This window comes from Bubalus kerabau, chromosome 12 (assembly GCF_029407905.1).
Source record: "Bubalus kerabau isolate K-KA32 ecotype Philippines breed swamp buffalo chromosome 12, PCC_UOA_SB_1v2, whole genome shotgun sequence".
In the NCBI taxonomy this organism is placed as follows: Eukaryota; Metazoa; Chordata; class Mammalia; order Artiodactyla; family Bovidae; genus Bubalus; species Bubalus kerabau.
Genome location: NC_073635.1, coordinates 74,599,497 through 74,624,585, shown reverse-complemented (window position 1 = coordinate 74,624,585; position 25,089 = coordinate 74,599,497). Strand labels below are relative to the sequence as shown.

At 41.3% G+C, this 25,089-nt stretch overlaps 1 protein-coding gene across 1 annotated transcript in view; it reads left to right on the top strand.

Moving 5' to 3' along the window:
* LOC129624660 (ATP-binding cassette sub-family C member 4-like) overlaps positions 1-25,089 on the top strand; it is a 123,735-nt gene that overhangs the window by 379 nt on the left and 98,267 nt on the right. The window contains exons 2-4 of the mRNA XM_055542817.1: positions 6,358-6,468; positions 6,969-7,089; positions 15,202-15,420. Of these exons, the coding sequence (XP_055398792.1) occupies positions 6,358-6,468; positions 6,969-7,089; positions 15,202-15,420 (451 nt within the window). The remainder of the gene's footprint in view (positions 1-6,357; positions 6,469-6,968; positions 7,090-15,201; positions 15,421-25,089) is intronic.

Below are 25,089 nucleotides of genomic sequence, written 5' to 3'. Positions count from 1 at the left end.
CCACTCTGGCCGCGTGGTCCCCGCCTGCGCCTGGGCTTGAGGAGTGAGGAGTGAGGAGTCAGGGGAAGTCCTGGGCGTAGGAGCGGGACGCAAAAACCTGGTATCCGGAGCGCAGGATTTCCCAGCCTGGCCTCTCGCTGCTCCAGCATCCTTCAGGGCCCTGGAGCCCGGGGAGCAGGAGGCAGGGAGGTTAAAAACCCAGATTGCCCCGGGGGAGTCGCCACCCAAACGGAGAACGAACTGGATCCCTACATTCCATTTTTAGCGGGCTTCCCTAGTACAGCTCAGGATTTCCAGTTCTAAACTAATTTGCACCCTTTCCCCACAAGGGTGCAAACAAGCAAGCAGTTTATGAACAGCTTCCTTTATCTAATTAGTGCCCTGCCATTAGATGTCTTTGCCATCTTCCAGTGATGTCCCCACCATTTCTCATGTAACTTAGGTGACACCTGGGTTCCAGCTGCACTGGGCTCTGTCTATCCCTGTATCTATGACCATGTCTTTCTTTTCATCCCTCTCTCTCTTCCTGTGTGGCTCACACTGCATGTCCTGGTACCTAGTTGTAACAAATTTCATGTATGTAAAAAAAACTATTGTTTTTTGTTTAATGAATGGGGACCCTGTTCTTGAACATGTTTTGCTTTTGCCTGGGATATACATCTTGGAATAGAGTGTGCATTTGATCACAGCCCCTTTCCCTGTTGTGAATATTTCTGCTTTCACCTTTGAGGACCACTTGGGGGATAAGGTCACTGAAGGCTGTGGGGTCTTATCCGGATCTTTAGCCTTTGGAGAAGAGGTGAAAGGTCTTGATGCAGGTGCTTCTACCTAGGAGTCATTTGGTCCTGAAACCACTCAGGGGTCCCTGAGATGAGAGGAAACACACACAGATGAAAAACAGCACAGAGAGATGTAAGAAAGTTTTCCCTCTGGTAACTGGGACTACTAACTAGCTGGGCCTGAACCTTTGGGTTTTAATTGCTCTTGGATGATAATTAGATTTTTTTGTTTCTAGACCCTAACCCATTCATATTTTCCATACATTCTGACATTTCCTTTTTTAAGGGGAAGATATAGGGGATCCTCATGGGATGGGAGTCACTGTGCTTATCTTCATGGTAGTGTGTTCAGTGTGTAGCTACATCTCTTGGCCATTTGGCAGTCCTTAAGGCAAGAGAGGCCTAGAAGTAGGAGTGTAGGGGTGGTTACTGTAAATAATAATAAAATAGACACATGTCTCCTTAACTTCTGCAGGGCAGGCAACTCTCTGGGCGTGTTCTATTTGTAGATTTGCAAAATGTGTATGTGTATGTGTGGAAATGGGAAAGTGAAGACTCCTCATTGATTTGGGTAGCCACCTATTTCCAGTTTTACTGCCAGAGGGGAAAGAGCTAGTACCTCTTACCTCACACCTGAAGGCACTGAAGCAGAGAGGCTGAGTAAATTGCCCACATCACACAGCTAGTAAGTGCTGGAGTTGGATCTCAAACCAGGCCATCTGTCTCCCCAGCCTGTGTTATCCTGTATGTAACTGCTGTACTGAGCTGCCTTTGTGGACACTTGTTCTTAAATGCAGGGGAAGGCAATTCCAAACACGTTTTTGGTCTTGTTGGCAGGAGTTTCTCAAAGTTCTTAAAGTTCTTGCTGTTGGAGATGATGCATGTGAAACATTCTATAATCAAGCTTTAGGATAGCTGTTCTCAGAGTCTGGCTCTCAGACCGGCAGCATCCTTGTCACCTGGGATCTTGTTAGAAATGAAATTCCCCACCGTGCTCCTTCTAGACCAGTTTTGTAAAGTTAGAAACTCTGGGGATGGGGTTAAACAAGCTCCAGGTGATTCTGATGGAAGGTGGAGGCTGGTTTCTGCTTTAAGTTATTCCTCCCATTGGCACTGTTACTTCACTATTAACTTTTTAAAAGGGGTTTAGACTTTGTGAGGAGGAGGCAATGGCACCCCACGCCAGTACTCTTGCCTGGAAAATCCCATGGACGGAGGGGCCTGGTGGGCTGCCGTCTATGGGATCGCACAGAGTCAGACACAACTGAAGAGACTTAGTAGCAGCAGCTGCTAAGTTACCTGAGGTCAGGCCAACGACTAAAGGTTTTGCCACAGAGATTTCACACCTGAGGTGTATCGAGTAAAATTTTTTCTCATTTAATTTTAAAAAATAGTAATAAAGTGCACTTAACATAAAATTTACCACCTGAATTATTTTTAAGCATTTGGTTCAGTGTTGTTAAGTACATTCACATTATTGTGCAACCAGTTTCCAGAACTCTCTTCATCCTGCATCAGTATGTCATCAAACACTAATTCCCCACTCCCCTTTCCCTCAGCCCCTGACAACCACAGGGTCACTTTGTTTCTTTCTGAATTTGACTGCTCTCAGCACCTTTATGAAAGTGGAATCATAGAGTGCTTGTCTTTTGTGACTGCAGTGTTTTATACCCCCATCATCAGTGTGCAAGGGTTCCAATTTCTCCATATCTTTGCCAAACCTCCTTCTCTTGCTCGTCTTCCCTCTTCTCCTTTCCTCCTTCCTCTTCCCTGCCTTGTCCCCCCTCCTCCCTTCCTTCATCTCCTCTTTCTACCTCTCCCTCCTCCTCCTCCTTCTTCACCCCTCCTAATATGTGTGAAGTGGTGTCTGATTGTGATTTTGATTTGCATTTCCCTAAGGATTCAGGTTGCTCTAGTAAAAAACATGCCTGCCAATGCAGGAGACATAAGAGAGATGGGTTCGATCCCTGGGGTCCGGAAGATCCCCTGGAGAACAGCATGGAAACCCACTCCAGTATTCTTGCCTGGAGAATCCCATGGACAGAGGAGCCTGGTAGGCTTCAGTCTATAGCATCACACAGAGATGGACACGAATGAATCGACTTAGCACACACAAGGATTTGTGATGTTAAGCATCTTTTCCTCTGCAGGGAAACCTTTTTTTGTTGTTGTTGTTGTTCTTCAAGCTTTGTCTGCTTTATTTTACTACATGAAGTTAAGCAATAAGGCAAAACAGTAACCTGTCATTCATAAAGACCAAGGAGTGCCTCTCATTCCCAAAAGGGACCAATAAGGATATTTATTACAAATGTGCATGACATTTAGCTCATTAAGCCTATAAACAGTCTGAACAAAAGAAAACTCTGGTGCACGAATCAAATTACAAATTCAAATTAACTGTTAAGTTCCCCAAATTGTAGTTTCTATGCCAATGACATCTAATTGGTCTTCAGTGGCCCACACTGACTATAAAAATCTGCAAGCAGACTTTTAAAGAGGGTCTTTCAGAGTAAGTCCTGCTGCTAATTGTCTGAGTATTTCTTATAGGGAATAACTGTAGGATGAATGACCCAGGTGTTTCAAATCTAGGTGGTTAAAGCACAGAGACAAATGCTTTTGTTTTAGAAGGAAATTTAGAGCAACATATTAAGGGTCATGGCGATACTCACCTGGAGTGGAAAATTGGAGTAGAGGACAATTGAGGTCCTGGGTCCTCAGTGCTTGGGTCCAGTCTTCAGACTCCTGGACTGGAGTTCTTTAGAAGTGCCAAGTTACCAGGGTTAGCAAAATCTGAAATTCAGTCTCTCTTATTCCTTCTTTAATAGTTCATAGACATTCATTTACTTAAAAAATAATTCTTAAACATCTCCTCTGTACCCATACTGTACTAGGAATAATGCAATAAATAAGAGAAACATGATCTCTGCTCATGGGTTATTATTGTCTGGCTTTGGAAATTTCCTTACCCAGTAAAATAGTGTTAATCCTTGGGCTATTTCCACATATTATTAACATGTAACTAATATGTAATCAATTTAATAGGGTTTGGAGGAATCCTCTATACAGTTACTGTTTTTCATTTTATGAAGTGAAGTGAAAGTTGCTCAGTCATGTCCAGCTCTTTGTGATCCCATGGACTATACAGTCCATGGAATTCTTCAGGCCAGAATAACAGAGTGGGTAGCTGTTCCCTCCTCCAGGGCATCTTCCCAACCTAGGGATAGAACCCAGGTATCCCACATTGCAAGTGGATTCTTTACCAGCTGAGCCACCAGGGAAGCCCATTTCATTTTATAGTTAATAAGTAATTTGGAGAAAGATAATTTGAGGTTATATGAATACCATGCTGCACATCAAACTTTCAACCATTAGGTTTAGCTTCCATTGATAATTTTCTAACTCCATGTTCATTCTGTTTATTTGCATTCTTGAATACAAGAGCTTTCCCTTCGCTCATGTATATGTAGCAGTATGGATTGATGGATCCTTTTGTTATTTAATAGATTGTGATTCATTGCCATTTATTTTGATGCCTAAAGAATCCCAGATTTGTTTAGCAAGAGCCATTCAAGCTGGCTTCTCTGTCCTCCTACACATCCTCATGATTCCTTGAGTGCTTCCTTATTTTTTAGCATAAGTTGTCCCAGGTCCATCTTCTACTTTCTCTGCCTGTTGGTCTCAGCCTGTAGATAGTGATGCGGTTGGTGGGAATGCCTGGAGCTCTGCTCATCTTGGCATGTACTAGTTACAGCAGCCCCCACAGGCATTCCCCTTCCAGAGCCAGTGTTGCGTTTGGACTGGCCCTTGTGGTTCTTAGGATTGTGAGACACATCTCAGCAACAACCATCAGGGAATTTTCAAATGCCAAGGTGTATCACTCATATGACCTGAAGAGTACAAGGCATGCCTGGAGCTACATAACGAGGTCCTAGGTAGAAAGAGAGAGAGAAAGAGACTGTGAAAACTAGTGAGTGAAAGAGCTTGGACCTGGTGTTCTGCCTTTTGCGGATTGAAGGTGGGGTGCGCTAAGATTTAGCAGGTTCACTCTATTGGTGAATTTAAAAAATAAGAGCGGGAATTAAAGTGCGGGAAGGGAGAAGCAAGCAGTCAGTGAGATGGTCTGTTATCAAGTCAACCAGCACTTTCTGAAAAAGGGAACTGCATGGGTGGGGCGGCCTGGCTTTTTATCTGGTTGTATAACTGACTCATGTTCATTGGAGATGGATAGCTTTGAGGTGTATGTCTCCAAAGCTTAACGTCAGGCATTTATATTGCAATTAAAAAAGGTGATTATCAGGTGCTAAAACACACTGCCACAACCTTGGAACCAGCCATTTCTTCAAGGAACCTTGGTTCCTTTTAGAGAAGAAAGATATTAATAAGTCAGGATCTGGGTGGAGGGGGCCAAAGGGACAGACTTTCCTAAAATAAGTAAGTCATGGGAATGTAATGTCTGATAGAGTGACCACAGTTATAGTGCTTTATTGCATATTTGAAAGCTGCTGAGAGTTGACCTTAAAAGTTCTCACCACAAGAAAAAAATAATTGTGTATGTTAAAAAAAATAACTATGAGATCTGGGTCTGGAGTGTTCTTTGCTACTAGTGTGTCATTGCTTCCAGGGTCCTTCAGGATATAGAGCTAGACAGTTCAGTTTAGTTCAGTTGCTCAGTTGTGTCCAACTCTTTGTGACCCCATGAATTGCAGCACACCAGGCCTCCCTGTCCATGACCAACTTCTGGAGTTCACTCAAACTCACGTCCATCAAGTCGGTGATGCCATCCAACCATCTCATCCTCTGTCGTCCCCTTTTCCTCCTGCCCCCAATCCCTCCCAGCATCAGAGTCTTTTCCAATGAGTCAACTCTTCGCATGAGGTGGTCAAAGTACTGGGATTTCAGCTTTAACATCATTCCTTCCAAAGAAATACCAGGGCTGAACTCCTTCAGAATGGACTGGTTGGATCTCCTTGCAGTCCAAGGGACTCTCAAGAGTCTTCTCCAACACCACAGTTCAAAGAGCATCAATTCTTCAGTGCTCAGCTTTCTTCACAGTCCAACTCGCACATCCATACATGACCACAGGAAAAACCATAGCCTTGATTAGATGGACCTTTGTTGTCAAAGTAATGTCTCTGCTTTTCAGTATGCTCTCTAGGCTGGTCATAACTTTCCTTCCAAGGAGTAAGTGTCTCTTAATTTCATGGCTGCAGTCACCATCTGCAGTGATTTTGGAGCTCAAAAAAATAAAGTCTGACACTGTTTCCACTGTTTCCCCATCTATTTCCCATGAAGTGATGGGACCAGATACCATGATCTTCATTTTCTGAATATTGAGCTTTAAGCCAACTTTTTCACTCTCCTCTTTCACTTTCATCAAGAGGCTTTTTAGTTCCTCTTCACTTTCTGCCATAAGGGTGGTGTCATCTGTGTGTGTAAATATCCAATTTTTTTTCTTCCATATTTCTATATATTTACAGTGTAGACTATTTCTTTTTACAAAGCCCATAAATGTAGGATTCTAATTAGAGTTGTATAATTTGAATATATACCACTCTCCTTTTCTCTTAATTTATAACAGGTGGATAAATCCCTTTTTCCTATTTGGTCACAAACGGAGATTGAAAGAAAATGAGATACACTCAGTGCTTCCAAAAGATTGCTCCCAGCACCTTGGAGAAGAGCTGCAAGGGTGAGCACAGACAGCAGGGAGAAGGGGAGGAAGAGTGAGAATTTCTACTTGGGGCTAAAGATGTGCAGGGGCTTTGCCTTCCTCCGGGTTCTTCTGAGACTCCTCCCCTGACACTGCATGCTCACTCCCTCAGGCTGACCCCAAGCTTAGCCCACTTTGGAGGCTGGGGGAGCCCGTGTTCCCTGTGCATCTGTGGATGTGAAGGGAGCCTGCAGTCAAGGCCCTGGAGGCCAAGCTCTGTCCCCAGAGGTGGGGTCCTTGGAGGACAGTGTCTGCCCTTCTGAGCTGCTCATGACCTGTGAATCCAGCAAAGCCTCAAGGCCTATTTTTCTGGTGCTTCAGTCTACACCACTCATCTTTCAAGAGCCCTGTGAGCAGTTAGCCAGTATCTATGGGGCAGCCACAGAGCGCCCTGTAGTGAAGGCTTATCTTCCACCCTGGCCCCTCCCCCATTTTCCCTATGGCAGTGCTGTTCTTTACTGTGCTTTTGCTCATCACAGGTACTGGAAGCAAGAAGTTGACAGAGCTGAGAAAAATGGACAGAAGCCTTCTTTAAAGAAAGCAATCATAAAGTGCTACTGGAAATCCTGTTTGTTATCTTCAATTTTTATATTATTTGAGGTAAAGGCTTTTATTAACAGTGCATTGCTTTCATTGTACATGGGCCAGTACTGAGATGGATGCGACTGGTGAGAGAGACCAGTGGTTTAACATCCTGTAGCCCAGTGGTTGTATTTATTCTCAGCATAAACAGGTGTTTACCTAGGGAATTGGTCCTCTGGAGAGTACTATTTGTCTTTTAACCAATTAACACATAGTGTCATGGGAGGAAAGACTGAAAAGCAAAGACATTTTAGACCATGTTAGGACATCGTTGGTGCTCAGAAAATGATATAAATGCTAAAATTAGTCCTTGATCAAGAGAATATCCTAAAGCCTAAAGGAATATGTGGTTTGGAGGAAGTAAACTTGGGGCAGAGCCCCAGTAACATAAGACATTTTACAGGAGCTCAGTTCAGTGCAGTTGCTCAGGCATGTCTAACTCTTTGAGACTGCAACATGTCAGGCTTCCCTGTCCATCAGCAACTCCTGGAACTTTCTCAAACTCATGTCCATTGAGTAGGTGATACCATCCAACCATCTCATCCTCTGTCATCCCCTTCTCCTTCTACCTTCAATCTTTCCCAGCATCAGGGTCTTTTCCAATGAGTCAGTTCCTCGAATCAGGTGGCCAAAGTATTGGAGCTTCAGCTTTAGTCCTTCCAGTGACTATTCAGGATTGAGTCCTTTAGGATTGACTTGTTGGATCTCCTTGCAGTCCAAGGGACTCCCAAGAGTCTTCTTCAAAACCACAGTTCAAAAGCATCAATTCTTCAGTGCTCAGCCTTCTTTATGGTCCAACTCTCACATCCATACTTGGCTACTGGAAAAACCATAGCTTTGACTAGTTAGATGTTTGTCAGCAATGTCTCTCTTTTTTAATATGCTGTTTAGGTGGTTCATAGTTTTTATTCCAAGAAGCATGTGTCTTTTAATTTCATGGCTGCAGTCACCATCTGCAGTGGTTTTGGAGCCCCAGAAAATAAAGTCTCTCACTGTTTCCATTGTTTCCCCATCTATTTGACATGAAATGATGGGACCAGATGCAATGATCTTCATTTTTTGAATGTTGAGTTTTAAGCCAGCTTTTTCACTCTCGTCTTTCATTTTCATTAAGAGGTTCTTCAGTTCCTCTTCACTTTCTGCCATAAGGGTGGTGTCATCTGGCTATCTGAAGTTATTGCTATTTCTCCCGGCAATCTTGATTCCAGCTTGTGCTTCATCCAGCCAGGCATTTTGCATGATGTACTCTGCATATAAATTAAATAAGCAGGGTGACAACATACAGCCTTGACATAACTCCTTTCCCAATTTAGAAGCAGTCTGTTGTTCCATGTCTGGTTCTAATTGTTATTTCCTGACCTACATATTGATTTCTCAGGAGGCAGATAAGGTGGTCTGGTGTGTTCTCATCTCTTTAAGCATTTTGCACAGTTTACTGTAATCCACACAGTCAAAGGATTTGGCATAGTCAATAAAGCAGAAGTAGATGTTTTTCTGGAATTCTATTGCTTTTTCTATGATCTGATGGATGTTGGCAATTTGATCTCTGGTTCCTCTGCCTTTTCTAAATCCAGCTTGAACTTCTGGAAATTCTCCATTCACATACTGTTGAAGCCACACTTGGAGAATTTTGAGCATTACTTTGCTAGAGTGCAAGATGAATGCAATTGTGCAGTAGTTTGAACATTCTTTGGCATTGCCTTTTTTGGGATTGAAATGAAAGCTGACCTTTTCCAGTCCCATGGCCCCTGTTGAGTTTTCAAAATTTGTTGGCACATTGAGTGAAGCACTTTCACAGAATCATCACTTAGGACTTGAAATAGCTCAAATGGAATCCCATCACCTCCACTAGCTTTGTTCATGGTGATGCTTCCTAAGGCTCACTTTACTTTGCACGCCAGGATGTCTGGCTATAGGTGAGTGATCACACCATCATGATTATCTGGCTGATAAAGATCTTTTTTGTATAGTTCTTCTGTGTATTCTCTCCACCTCTTCTTAATATCTTCTGCTTCTTAGGTCCATATGGTTTCTGTCCTCTGTTGTGTCCATCTTTGCATGAAATTTTCTTGGTATCTCTAAATTTCTTGAAGAAATCTCTAGTCTTTGCCATTCTATTGTTTTCCTCTCTTTCATTGCCTTGATCTACAAGGAAGGCTTTCTTATCTCTCCTTGCTGTTCTTTGGAACTCTGCATTCAGATGGGTATATCTTTCCTTTTCTCCTTTGAGTTTAGCTTCTCTTCTTTACTCAGCTATTTGTAAGGCCTCCTCAGACAACCATTTTTCCTTTTTGCATTTCTTTTTCTTGGGGATGGTCTTGATCCCTGCCTGCTGTACAATGTCACAAACCTCTGTCCATATTTCTTCAGGCACTTTGCCTATCAGATATAATCCCTTGAATCTATTTGTTACTTCCACTGTATAATCATAAGGGATTTAAGTTGTACCTGAATCGTCTAGTGGTTTTCCCATCCTTCTTCAATTTAAATCTGAATTTTGCAATAAGGAGTTCATTATAGGTACTCAGCAAATAATACGGAGAAGGCAATGGCACCCCACTCCAGTACTCTTGCCTGGAAAATCCCATGGACGGAGGAGCCTGGTAGGCTGCAGTCCATGAGGTCGCTAAGAGTCGGACACAACTGAGCAACTTCACTTTCACTTTTCACTTTCATGCATTGAAGAAGGAAATGGCAACCCACTCCAGTGTTCTTGCCTGGAGAATCCCAGTGACAGAGGAGCCATCTATGGGGTCACACAGAGTCGGACACGACTGAAGCAACTTAGCAGCAGCAGTAGCAAATAATAATTAATTTGACCAGGTCACATGTGATAAATGCTTTCCCAAGATAAGATCATCCCCTCTCCCCTTCCAAGGGAACAGAACCTGGGACCCTGCATCTGGGCTGGAGCTGCCCAGAACTCCCAAGAGCACATCCTTCCCTGGGTTTTCCACTTCCCCAATGGCTGGCACTGTGAGCCAAAACCCCCGTGTGGAGGAGCTCCAGCTTCACCATGAATTCATTCACCCTGCATGCTGGTTTCTGTCCTGGCTGTGGGGGTGGTTTTCTGGTTGAAGTGGGAGTCTTGGTACCTGGGATTGGCAGAGGGTGGAGAAAGGCGTGTGCAGGGAAAACCAGAGTAGAAAGCCATGAGGTCAGTGACCTCCATGACCCTGAAGATCCTGGGTCAAGATCCCCAGAGGACAGTTCAACTGGGGATACAGTGCCGTCAGCCCCCTGTTCTGGCTGAGCCTGCTGGATGTCTACTGCAAACCCCCTTGGGTGGCTTATGCTCTCTATAGTCCCTTAGCACTGCCTTAGGGACACGGGTGGCCTGTGAGTATGTGGGAGCAGGAGGGATGGAAGATACAGTTGCTGAGAGGGGGGTGTTTTAGGTGGAGAAGGTGGTGAGTTGTCATCATTCCATTGTATTGGGGGGTGAGGTGATAGCCCAGGTGGTTTTCAGGTGGAAGGTGTGGCTCTTAAGGTTGTTTTCTTCTGAAGAGCATGCAGGCAGCTGGGTAGGTGAAGTCTACCCCACACAACTGAAGAAACCAGAAAATCTGTCAATTTACTGGTAACTGGATGGCCCTGGCAGGTTGAATTCTCATTAATGACACGGGTGGATTAGCCATTGTGCTAGAGGATGGGGACAGGTATATGAGGGAGAGTGCTACCTTTAAGAGGGCTCTGACCACCCAGATATTGCAGTGCCTTGTGGCAGGGTAATGTGTTGATTTCACAGTTTCCCAGCCCCAGTCATGCTTCCTGCTGGGGATCCAGGAAGGCCAGGCCTGGGGGCTGCATAAGGTGCAATTGGCAGAGCCCCGGCCCCTGTTTCAGGAGGCTGATTGTTGGGTGGTCATGGCAGAGAAGTGGGGAGTCGAGGACCTGGTAAATGTGGGGCTTATCCTCTGTAGCACTAGAAGTACTAGTGGCAGTAACAGAGGATCATACTCAGTAGTAGTGGTGGTGGCAGGGACTGCTGCTGCTGCTGCTGTCGCTTCAGTCGTGTCCGACTCTGTGCGACCCCATAGACGGCAGCCCACTAGGCTCCTCTGTCCCTGGGATTCTCCAGGCAAAAATACTGGAGTGGGTTGCCATTTCCTTCTCCAATGCATGAAAGTTAAAAGTGAAAGTGAAGTCGCTCAGTCATGCCCGACTCTTAGCGACCCCACGGACTGCAGCCTACCAGGCTCCTCCATCCACGGGATTTTCCAGGCAAGAGTACTGGAGTGGGGTGCCAGTGCCTTCTCCAGGTGGCAGGGGCAGCAGTACTATTAATAGTGTAGTTAATAGTGTAGTAGTACAATAGTAAGTACTCCAAAAACATTACATAGCAAAAATGCTATAAACACTTTGCATGTCATATCACCAAATCCTTTGGCTAATTCAATTAAGTCATAGATATTATGTTACTTCCATTTTAGAAGAGAGGACACTCTGTTCAAATAGTTACATAGTGTGTCTGCGGTCATATGAAGAGTCAAGGACAGACTGAGGTTCCCTCTCAGGTGCTCTGACTTATGAGCCCGATCATCTGGATGACTGGAAGTTTGTCCATGATCAGAAAGGCTCGTCTTGAGGCTTTGTCTTCATGATCTCAGACACACGTGTCCTGAACTTGGCCTAAGGATAAGAAATGGGATACAAGAACTCCCTGGGATGTCAGATTAGGGATCATAAATGAGGGTGGAGTCCAGGTTGGACCACATCCCCCCAATACTGGAAGTGACGAGGACTCTGAGACTAGCAGCAGTGTCATGTTGAGTTCAGATGGACCAGGAGCCCTTTAGGAAGCCACCTTGCCCTCATTACTATTCCCAATGGATGAGTTTATGGCTGCCCTGGAGAGCTAACTCTAAATCCATCCATACTCTTAAGACATTGCTCCAGATGGGCTCCCTGGCATGGACCAGTGAGAAGATGTTGGGTCTTGGATGGTGACTATGTTGGGACTGATGATCTGGACAGAGGTTGAGTCCTCTATGTTGTTACTAAGTGCTCCTGGTTGCTTGCTGAGACCCAGTATGTCTGTGATTCTGGGGGTGCATTTGCTGAGCAAGAATGAGAACCCCAGGTCAGTTACTAGGGTGTGGAGCAGTTCTCCTGTTTTCCAAATACATTTCCCCCCACAGAGGGTGTACCCCAGACCTAGGTCTTAGGGTGAGAGTTGGGTGGGACCAGACCATCCCTGGGTGGATAGCAGATAAATCAGCTGTGAAGTGCCAGGACTGGACTTTCTCTCAGGAAGGAGCTTGCTTGTTCATGCTGTTTAAGCCAATGTCTAGGTGGTTTACAGTGTAAAACTAGGCAGTGGCCTTGATTCCCCAGGTAAGAATGCTGACTGGCATATGAAACTCCTTCTAACTTTGTGGTATTAGGGTTATAACTGGCAGAACTCTTCATTCTAATGCAGTGATATTCTAGAAGTTGAGGGCCATTAAAACTCAAGGAGAAGTGAACCTTGAATTTTTTTTTTTCCTGTCCACCAAAAGAAGCCTGAAATACAACATAAATACTCCTGTTTGCCTAATCTTGGCTATTGACAATCTACTGTTTGGAGAAGTTACAAAGAAATGATTTCTCATGACAAAGCTAGTAATGATTTAGCTTTTTTTTTTTTTTTTTTTTTTACATTTTAAAGATCTTTTTAGGTGCTGTTTTGAATTTGGGATGATTAAAGCTAGTTGCTAAGTTGGATGGAATGAATGTTAGTAACTGATTTTATGAAGCAATGTCTCATTTTGTGATCTTCTGTCTATGCTGCTTTTTGGTCATTATATTTGAGATGGTAGAAGATCTAAACTCAGCCCAGGATTCTCTAAAATGCAAATGTGCTGCCTGCTAAGTCACTTTAGTCATGTCTGACTCTTTGAGACCCTATGAACCTTAGCCCACCAGGCTCCTCTGGCCATGGGATTCTCTAGGCAAGAATAGCAAAGTGGGTTGCCATGCCCTCCTCCAGGGGATCTTCCCAACCCAGGAACTGAACCAGCAACTCTTACATCTCCTGCATTGGCAGGCGATTTCTTTATCACTAGGGCCAGCTGGGAAGCTTTAACATGCAAATACATTTTCTTTATGACTTCCAGCCCTCTTTTAATTCCTCTGGTACATAGAACACCTTGTAGATCATCCATGATTCCCAAACAATGTGCTGTAACCACCCACAGTGCCGGTATTCCTGGCAGCACCAGAAGGAAGAGGCAGGCAATGTCAGTCCAAGGTGAGGCTTTTGGAGTTAGGATTTTGAAGTATGAAAATCTCTGTCCTATGAAAGAATGACTTATGATGCTCAGAAAAACAAATGGCAGGCTGATGTTGATGTGGAGCTCTTGAAAAACCAACAATAATTAAAACAGAACATCCAGCAAGTCCCCAGCATGTCTGGCCCCTGAAAATATCTCCATGGGGACCCACAGACATCCCCAGGTCATCAGGGATTCCCTCTTAGAGATAAGTCTTCCATATGCTGTTGTGTAAGTAGGGTGATCTCAAAGAGCCGTTTGCCCAGTCCCCTCCCCTGAGAGGTGAGGAGTGGCGGGGGTTATGTCCTATTCTCCTGACTGTTAGAAATGGCCCAGCTTTGTCTCCTGTACATGAGCCACCTTGACTTTCTGCATTAAATTTAAAAAATATTGCTTAAAAGGAAAATTTTTTTTGAAAGTCAAGTTCCTGAAAGATTTCCAAACTTTTGGCATTTTGTCTTTTGAGAAGTCTGTGGAAGAAATGATGTTGAGGGTGGAGGTGTTTACTTTTGGTGACTTGGATTCTTGTTGAGTGTTTGATTTTCCTTAATAGGGGAGAAGGGAACCTTTAGGGGGTGACTAGAGGGAAGAGGTAGGTTGTGGGATGGAATTACTGTTTGGCAGGATGGGCAAGTGTTTCTTTAGTTTTGGGAAAGAAAATTGCTTTCCCTAAGTCTTACTCAGGAATTAAGCCTCAATGCCTCCCAACTCACTGGTTTGAGATTTGATTTTTGCCTTGGGAAAGAGATGATTTGTAATATTTCTTCCAAAGCAGCACCTGCAGTGTTTGTTAGATGGAGAACCATGGATGGCATTTTTTTTTTTTTTTTTTTAGTTTGGCTTCTGCCATGTTTAATTTTTGACTCCAAGGAACATCCCAGCTTCTAGAGGGTAGAGACGTAATAACACAGTGTTCCCTGGAGCTGAGAGCCTAGGAACCTCCCCAGCCTGGTTTCCTTGTGATGCTCAACGAAAGCTGGGCTCCATTCTCTTAATCTCTGAACATGTACAGTTTAGGGTGGAAACGATTGGATGTGTTTGTGCCAATGTCTTGGGCTTCCCATATAGCTCAGTTGGTAAAGAATCCACCTGCAATGCAGGAGACCCTGGTTTGATTCCTGGTTAGGGAAGATCCTCTGGAGAAGGGATAGGCTACCCACTCCAGTATTCTTAGGCTTCCCTTGTGGCTCATCTGGTAAAGAATCCGCCTGCAATGTGGGAGACCTGGGTTCGATCCCTAGGTTGAGAAGATCCCCCAGAGAAGGGAAAGGCTACCCACTCCAGTATTCTGGCCTGGAGGATTCCATGGACTGTATAGTTCATGGGGTCGCAAAGAGTTGGACACGACTGAGCAACTTTCATAAGAAGATCTTGTGCCAATGTTTCAGTTCAAAAATACTCTTAAAGCAGAAGGTGATGGCAAGAGCATACTTCCTGTACATAAACCATCTTTATTTTCTGTTGGGCTGGGATGATGAGAGAATGGGAACAAGGGCCAGCTGTGAGCAGGGCTTGTTCATAGAGAAACAAATTTCTTACCCTTCTCTGCCACCTTTTTCTTTGTTCATCTTAGGCAAAGAGTCACTTGGCATCTTGCCAAATGCATTCTAAGGCACTAGTTGTGATACTTATTGAGTATTCACAATGTATTAAGCACAGTGTGCTAAGGCTTTATTGTCTTTCAACATAAAATTCTTGCCTAAGGTTAAAACTACTTGTCTTATAGAAGATAGTGAATCTGTACACTTTTCTTTTAGATGAGCCATGGATGTAGCATTTTGTTAAAATGCTTTTTAACAAGCAAAAATAAAATTTAAGTTTGTGTTAAGAAAAATAGGTATGACTTGAATTTCTAATGGAGACTTTTTTCTTTCAGGAATGCATCATAGTAATTCTGCCCTTACTTTTGGGGAAAATGATTAGTTACTTTGAAAACCCCAAAAGTTCTAATGCTTTGCATGATGCCTACATCTGTGCTGCAGTGCTGAGTGCCTGTGTGCTCCTGTGGGCCATTCTGCACCACTTGAACTTCAATCATCTTCAGCGCATGGGGATGAGGCTTAGAGTGGCCACCTCCCATATGATCTACCACAAGGTAAGTGTCACTTGGTACTGCACTGCATACCTCTGCTAAAGCGTCAGAAGCGTTTTGTAACTGGCATCATTGATGCTTTACTAGAGAAGCTTGCTATTTGCATCAAGTCAAGTTTGTTGTCATTTAAGCAAACTTTACTAATATATAACTGAAAGTTTTTGAGAGCAAGTCAAAGCCACCTTTGATAAATTTAATCTACAGGCTGTTGCATAATACCCACTAAATTTATAATGAAATCTAATTAAAAAATAATGAAAAGTATCTAGTTGATTTTCAGTGTTTTCCCTGGCTAAATCTCAGTGGTATTTATGGAAATTTTGTTATTGTTGTAAATTTCATTTACATCAAATTTATGTTTAAAAATGAGGTTTAGTGATTGGATCTCTAAAATTAAATCTAGGAAACAAGAATGTATTTGAGAAAGTTTATGATTGTATTTTTGAATTACCCATTTAATTATATTCAATATAATTGTTTTAACTAAAAATATATATGGGATCCCCTGGTGGCTCAAATGGTAAAGAGTCTGCCCACAATGCAGCAGACCTGGGTTGAATCGCTGAGTTAGGAAGATCCCCTGGAGAAGGAAATGGCAAGCCACTCCAATATTCTTACGTGGAAAATCCCATGGACGGAGGAGTTTGGTGGGCTACAGTCCATGGAGTCACAAAGAGCTGGACACGACTAAGTGACTAACACTTTCACTTTCAAATATATATATATATATATAAATGGAATCTATGCCAAAAACAGATTCACTGTGTTCTACAGTTAAGATTACTTTTAATGGTATTAGGAAAAATAGTTGGATGTTCAGGACAAAGCTTGAAATTTTCCACTGGTTTTAGTAATTTTGGAGAGCATTTGTTGCTGTTCATTCAAGTTACTTTCTTAAAACAATATTTCCTTTTTTTCTGTAATAAAGATTATAGGAGTTTTTTTTCTTTTTTTTTTTTCCTGCACTGAATGGAGTGTGGGATCTGTTCACCAATCAGGGACTGAACACAGGCCCAAGGCAGTAAAAGCACTGAGTCATAACCACTGAACCACCAGGACCTTCCCTGCATTATAGCACTTCTCATAAGACCTACATTGATGTGTTCAGTGACTTTATATTGAGAAATGCCACAGCATTATTCCACAGTTTACTCTGATCTTAACTGACATAAAAGGAGTAAGGATTTCAGATGTCTTTACAAAGGAATTGACACAAATACACTGCCAGTAATTAAAGGGCCCTTTATAAACTTGATCCTGGATACCTCTTTACCTTGGGCTATTTGCTTTAAAATAAATCCTTTTTTAACTGTGTCATATACTTGAAATTAGATCTTTAAGTGTTTTGTTCCACACACACAAAAAAACATGTGGTAATGGATATGTTAATTGGTTTTACTGCAGTAATCATTTCCCAATGTATATTTATATCAAAACATCATGTTGTACACCATAAACATATATAGTTTTTATTTTAAAAAGTCCTCATTGAAAGCTAAAAACAAAACATTTAAATTGAAATTATCACCACTTTTACTTGGTTGCTCCTTCCCTAGAGCTTATGTTTCTTGGGAGTACTTGTCCTGGAAAAATTCAGGATGACTTCTCCTCATCTTCCCTTGAGCAAAGTGTTGTTAACCTCAGGGCTGTGTGAACTCGGAGCCCTGGCATCTCACTGTCTGTGTTTAACTACAGCATCTAAGCCAGTTTCTTCCTGGGTAATGTGGAAAGGGCAACAGTGACTGTACACTCTAGTCAGAGGTCTGGTTTGTCATTCATCTTCATCTTTTTTATTCTGTTGCATCAACTACTAGGAGGCAAATACCCAGATTTCCCCATAAATTAGCTAGATGTTTATCTTTCTGGATCATGCTTAGTGCCCATAAAGAGGAAATTTCACCAACACAGCACAGTGAAAACTTTGTTAGGCTTGAGGTAATGGTTCAGTCAAAGCTGGCTCTTTGCTGCACAGGTGAGCCATTGTTCACCTGTTTTTCTTCCTCTTCCCACTGACACTTTGGAAAGCTGCTTTTGGAAAATACAATCTGACTTGGCACATTTGCATGTATGAATGTAAACATCTCTCAAGGTGTTTATTTGCCAGCTTGATTATTCTTGAAAAGATTGTCCCTGTATCAAATCAAGAATTATTGGGATTAAAACTATGGACATAACCTGAAGTAGTTCCAGAATATAGGAAAGACAAATTTCTTCATGCATAGCCTTGCATCTAGAGTCCTGCTGGGGTACAGAAATAAGACACTTCTTCTTTGCAGGTTATGGGCAGGCTGATTCCTTAGGGCAAAGCTGGTGCTGCCAAGTGGCTCTGAAAGACCCCTCTGAATGTTTGTGGTTCATGCTCAGGCCCCATCTCCTGATCCCTGGTCCTGGGGAGGAATCAGATTAAGATGTTAAAAATGGAATGGCTGCTCAGCTCATAGTTGTAGTTTATCTACACTGTGAATTCCAGGCTTGGGCACGTCTCAAGAAGATCTCTAAGGCTGCACATCTGCTGGTCCTAAAATGGCCCATTCAGCATTTTCATGCTCTTTTCAGCTGAATTTTGATCTTGTGGAAGGGATCATATGTAAAATGACTTGTTATTTATTTACATTTCCACAGCTTCGATAAAATTACTTTTGATCATTGATTTTTAAAAACTATGATAAAATATATTCAACATAAAATTTACCATTTAACTCATTTAAAGTGACATTAGGTACATTCACCTGGTTGTGGAAACATCATGACTATTCATCTCCAGAACTTTTCATCTTCCCAAACGAACTTCTGCAACCATTAAACACTAACTCCCCAGGCTACTCCCCCTTACAACCATCACCATTCTACTTCTCTCTCTGAGTTTGACTATTCTGGATGCCTCATATAAGTTGAATCATACAATGTTTGTCATCTATTTTACATATGGTAATACACATGTTTCAGTGCTATTCTCTCAAAACATCCTACTCTTGCCTTCTCTCACATAGTCCAAAAGTCTGTTCTTTACATCTGTGTCTCTTTTGCTGTCTTGCATATAGGATCATCATTACCATCTTTCTAAATTCCATATATATGTGTTAATATGCTGTATTGGTGTTTCTCTTTCCAATTTACCTCACTCTGTATAATAGGCTCAAGTTTCATCCACTTGATTAGAACTGACTCAAATGCATTCCTTTTTATAGCTGAGTAATATTCCATTGTGTATGTGTACCACAGCCTTCTTATCCATTTGTCTGCTGATGGACATCTAGGTTGTTTCCATGTCCTACATATTCTGAACAGTCCTGCGATGAACATTGGCCACTCTTGCAATTCTGGTTTCCTTGGTGTGTATGTCCAGCAGTGGGATTGCTGGGTCATATGTCTAGTCAAGGCTATGGTTTTTCCAGTGGTCATGTATGGATATGAGAGTTGGACTGTGAAGAAGGCTGAGCACTGAAGAAGAATTGATGCTTTTGAACTGTGGTGTTGGAGAAGACTCTTGAGAGTACCTTGGACTGCAAGGAGATCCAACCAGTCCATCCTGAAGGAGATCAGCCCTAGGATTTCTTTGGAGGGAATGATGCTGAAGCTGAAACTCCAGTACTTCGGCCACCTCATGCGAAGAGTTGACTCATTGGAAAAGACTCTGATGCTGGGAGGGATTGGCGGCAGGAGGAGAAGGGGATGACAGAGGATGAGATGGCTGGATGGCATCACTGACTCGATGGACGTGAGTTTGGGTGAACTGCAGGAGTTGGTGATGGACAGGGAGGCCTGGCGTGCTGCGATTCATGGGGTCACAAAGAGTCGGACACGACTGAGCGACTGAACTGAACTGAACTGATGACAGTTCTATTTCCAGTTTTTTAAGGAATCTCCACACTTCACTGTGGTTTTGATTTGTATTTCTATAATAATGAATGATGATGAGCATATTTTCTTTTCATGTGTTTATTAGACATATGTATGTCTTCTTTGGAGAAATGTCTGTTTAGTTCTTTGGCCCACTTTTTGATTGATTTGTTCATTTTTCTGATATTAAGCTGCATGAGCTGCTTGTGTATTTGGGAGATTAATTCTGTCAGTCATTTCATTTGCTGTTATTTTCTCCCATTCTGATGGCTGCCTTTTCACCTTGCTTATAGTTTCCTTCATTGTGCCAAAGCTTTTAAGTTTAATTAGGTCCCATTTGCTTATTTTCATTAATCTTGGAGGTGGTTCATAGAGGATCTTGCTGTGATTTATGTCAGAGTGTTCTGCATATATTTTCCTCTAAGAGTTTTATAGTTTCTGGCCTTACATCTAGATCTTTAATTCATTTTGAGTTTATTTTTGTGTATGGTGTTAGATAGTGTTCTAGTTTCATTCTTTTACACATGGTTGACCAGTTTTCCCAGAACCACTTGTTAAAAAGATTGTCTTTTCTCTACTGTATACTTTGCCTCCTTTGTCAAAGATAAGGTGTCTGTGGGTGTGTGGATTTATCTCTAGGCTTTCTATTTTGTTTCATTGCTCTATATTTCTGTTTGTGTGTGTGTGTGTGTGTGTGCATGCACCAGTACCATACTCTCTTGATGACTGTAGCTTTGTAGTATAGTCTGAAGCCAGAAAGGTGGATTCCTGCAGTTCCATTCTTCTTTCTTATTATTGCTTTGTCTATTTGAGTTTTTTTGTGTTTCCATACAAATTGTGAAATTATTTGTTATAGTTCTGTGAAAAATAACATTGGTAACTTGATAGGGATTGCATTGAATCTATAGATTGCTTTGGGTAATATACTCATTTTCAATATACTGATTCTTCCAATTCATGAACATGGTGTATTTCTCCATCTATTTGTGGTATCTTTGATTACTTTCATCAGTGTGTTGTATTTTTCTATATATAAATCTTTTGTTTCTTTAGGTAAATTTATCCCTAAGTATTTTATTCTTTTCGTTGCAATGGTAAATTGTATTGTTTCCTTAATTTCTCTTTCTATTTTTTCATTGTTAGTGTATAGGAATGAAAGGGATTTCTATGTATTAATTTTATATCCTTCAACTTTGCTATATTCATTGATTAGTTCTAGTAATTTTCTTGTGATGTCTTTAGGGTTTTCTATGTAGAGGATCATGTCATCTGCAAACAGTGAGAGTTTTACTTTTTATCTTCCAATTAGGATTCTTTTATTTCTTTTTCTTCTCTGACTGCTGTGGCTAGGACTTCCAGAACTATGTTGAATAGTAGTGGTGAAAGTGGGCACCCTTGCCTTGTTCCTGATTTTAGAGGAATTGTTTTCATTTTTTTGCTATTGAGGATAATGTTTGCTGTGAATTTGTTGAATATGGCTTTTAGTATGTTGAAGTATGTTCCTTCTGTGCCTGCTTTCTGGAGAGTTTTTATCATAAATGGGTGTTGAATTTTGTCAAAAGCTTTTTCTGTATCTATTGATATAATCATATGTTTTTAACTATCAATTTGTTAATATGGTGTATCACACTGATTGATTTGCAAATATTGAAGAATACTTGCATCCCTGGAATAAAGCCCACTTGGTCATGATGTATGATCTTTTTAATATGTTGTTATATTCCGTTTGCTAGAATTTTCTTGAGGTTTTTTGCATCTCTGTTCATCAGTGGTATTGGCCTATGTTTGTGGCATCTTTGTCTGGTTTTGGTATCAGTGTGATGGTGGCCTCATAAAATGAGCTCAGGAGTTTGCTTTCCTCTGCAATTTTCTGGAAGAGTTTGAGTAGGTTAGGTGTTGGCACTTCTCTAAATTTTTAGTAGAATTCATCTGTGAAGCCATCTGGTCCTGGGCTTTTGTTTGTTCAAAGATTTTTTTTATTACACTTTTGATTTCCATGTTTGTGATGGGTCTATTAAGATTTTCTATTTCTTCCTGGCTCAGTTTTGGAAGGTTATACTTTTCTAAGTATTTGTCCATTTCTTCCAAGTTGTCCATTTTATTGGCATATAGTTGCTTATAGTGGTTTCTTATGATCTTTTGTATTTCTGTGTTGTCTATTGTGATTTCTCCATTTTAATTTCTAATTTTATTGATTGGATTCTCCTCTTTTTCCTTGATGAGTCTGGCTAACATTTTGTCTATTTTATTTATCTTCTCAAAGATCCAGCTTTTAGTTTTCTTGATCTTTGCTATAGTCTGCTTCATGTCTTTTTCATTTATTTCTGCTCTGATTATTATAATTTCTTTCCTTCTATTAACTTTGTTTTTTTTTTGTTTGTTTGTTTGTTCTTCTTTGTCTAGTTGCTTTAGGTGTAAAGTTAGGTTGTTTAAGTTTCTCTTGTTTTTTGAGGTTGGCTTGTATTGCTATGAACCTTCCTCTTAGCACTGATTTGACTGAATCCCATAGGTTTGGGGTTGTTCTGTTTTAATTTTTATTTGTTTCTATGCATATTTTGAAGAAAAGTAATGCCAAAGAATGCTCAAACTACCACACAATTCCACTCATCTCGCACGTTAGTAAAGTAATGCTCAAAATTCTCCAAGCCAGGCTTCAGCAATACGTGAACCATGAACTTCCATATGTTCAAGCTGGTTTTAGAAAAGGCAGAGGAACCAGAGATCAAATTGCCAACATCCGCTGGATTGTCAAAAAAGCAAGAGAGTTCCAGAAAAACATCTATTTCTGCTTTATTGACTATGCCAAAGCCTGTGACTGTGTGGATCACAATAAACTGTGAAAAATTCTGAAAGAGATGGGAATACCAGACCACCTGACCTGCCTCTTGAGAAACCTATATGCAGGTCAGGAAACAATAGTTAGAACTGGACATGGAACAACAGACTGGTTCCAAATATGAAAAAGAGTATGTCAAGGCTGTATATTGTCACCCTGCTTATTTAACTTCTATGAAGAGTACATCATGAGAAACGCTGAGCTGGAAGAAGCACAAGCTGGAATCAAGATTGCTGGGAGAAATGTCAATAACCTCAGATATGCAGATGACACCACCCTTATGGAAGAAAGTGAAGAGGAACTTAAAAGCCTCTTGATGAAAGGGAAAGAAGAGAGTGAAAATGTTGGCTTAAACTTCAGCATTCTGAAAATGAAGATCATGGCATCTGATCCCATCACTTCATGGGAAATAGATGGGGAAACAGTGGAGACAGTGTCAGACTATTTTTTGGGCTTCAAAATCACTGCAGATGGTGACTGCAGCCATAAAATTCAAAAACACTTACGCCTTGGAAGAAAAGTTATGACCAACCTAGAGAGCATATTCAAAAGCAGAGATATTACTTTGCCAACAAAGGTTCGTCTAGTCAAGGCTGTAGTTTTTCCAGTGGTCATGTATGGATGTGAGAGTTGGACTGTGAAGAAAGCTGAGTGCCAAAGAATTGATGCTTTTGAATTGTGGTGCTGGAGAAGACTCTTGAGAGTCCCTTGGACTGCAAGGAGATTGAACCAGTCCATTCTGGAGGAGATTGGTCCTGGGTGTTCATTGGAAGGACTGATGCTAAAGCTGAAACTCTAGTACTTTGGCCACCTCATGTGAAGAGTTGACTCATTGGAAAAGACCCTGATGCTGGGAGGGATTGAGGGCAGGAGGAGAAGGGCATGACAGAGGATGAGATGGCTGGATGCCATCATCAACTCGATGGACATGAGTCTGAGTGAAATCTGGGAGTTGGTGATGGACAGGGAGGCCTGGCATGCTGCAATGCCTAGGGTCACAAAGCATCGTACATGACTGAGCAACTGAACTGAACTGAACTGATGCATGCATATTTTGATTTCCTTTTTTATTTCCTCCATGATTTGTTGGCTATTCAAAAGCATGTTGTTTAACCTCCATATGTATTTTTTATAGTTTTCTTTTTTTCCCCTAGAGTTGATATCTAATCTTACCACATAGTGATCAGAAAAGATGTTTGAAATGATTTCAATTTTTTTTTTCATTTATCAAAGATAGATTTGTGGCCTAGGATGTGATCTATCCTGGAGAATGTTCCATGTGCATTCAGAAAAAGGTGAAATCCATTGTTTTGGGGTGAAATGCGCTGTAGATACCAATTAGGTTTAACTGGCCCATTGTATCATTGAAAAACTTGTGTTTCCTTGCTAATTTTCTGTTTGGTTCATGTATCATAGGTGTGAATGGAGTTTTAAAGCCCCCCCACAATTAATTGTTTTACTGTTAATTTTTGCTTTCATGCTTGTTAGCATTTACCTTACATATTGAGGTGCTCCTATGTTGGATTCATATATATTAGTAATTGTTATATCTTCTTCTTGGATTGATCCCTTGATCATTATGTAGTGTTCTTTGTCTCTTAATACAGTCTTTATTTATTTTATCTGATATGACTATTGCTACTCCTGCTTTCTTTTGGTCTCTATTTGCATGAAACATCTTTTTCAAGCCCCTCACTTTGTATGTGTCCCTAGGTTTGAGATAGGTCTTTTGTAGACAGCATATATATGGATTTTGTGTTTGTATCCATTTGGCCAGTCTTTGTCTTTTGGTTGGAGCATTTAACCCATTTACATTTAAGGTAATTATTGATAAGTAGGATACCATTACCGTTTACTTTGTTTTTTGGGGGGTTCTTTTGTAAACCTTTTCTGTGTTTCCTGTCTAGAAAAGCTCCTTTAGCATTTGTTGAAGAGCTCATTTGGTGGTGCTGAATTCTCTCAGCTTTTGCTTATCTGTAAAGCTTTTGATTTCTCCTTCATAACTGAATAAGATCTTTGCTGGGTAGAGTAATCTTGGTTGTGGGTTTTTCTCTTTCATCTCTTTAAGTATGTCCTGCCTTTCCCTTCTGGCCTGAAGAGTTTCTATTGAAAGATCAGCTGTTACTCTTATGGAGATCTTCTTGTCTGTAATTTGTTTCTTTTCCCTTACTGATTTTAATATTTGCTCCTTTTGTTTAATTTTTGTTAGCTTGATTAATATGTATCTTGGGTTGTTTCATCTTTGGTATATCCTATTGGGACTCTCTGGATTTCTTGGACTTGGGTGGCTATTTCCTTCCCCATTTTAGGAAAGTTTTCAACTATTATCTCCTCAAGTATGTTCTCATGCCCTTTCTTTTCATCTTCTTCTCTGGGACTCCTGTGATTCAAATGTTGGGGCATTTAACATCATCCCAGAGGTCTCTGAGGTTGTCCTCATTTCTATTTATTATTTTTTTCTTTTTTCCTCTATGCTTCATTTATTACACCATTCTATCTTCTAGTTATTCTACTGTCATTCTACTCAGTTATTCTACTGTTAGTTCCCTCCAGAGTGTTTTTAATCTCAGTTATTTCATTGTTTATTATTGATTTACTCTTCTTTATTTCTTCTAGGTTCTTATTAAACATTTGCTGCATCTTCTCAGTCTTTATCTCTAGTCTGTGTCTGTAACTCCATTTTTATTTTCAAGATTTTGGATCATCTTTACTATCATTATTCTTAATTCTTTTTCAGGTAGACTCCCTATCTCCTCCTCTTTTGTTTCATTTGGTAGGTTTTTATCATGTTCCTTACCCTGCTGAATATTTCTCTTCCTTTTAATCTTGTTTAGATTGCTTTGTTTGAGGTGCCCTTCCTGCAGACTGGAAGTTCATGGTTGCTCTTAATTGTGGCATCTGCTCCCTGAGGGTGGGGTTGGACCAGTGGCTTGTCAAGGTTTCCTCATTGTGGGAACTTGTGTCTGTGTTCTGGTAGGTGGAGCTGGATCTCTTCT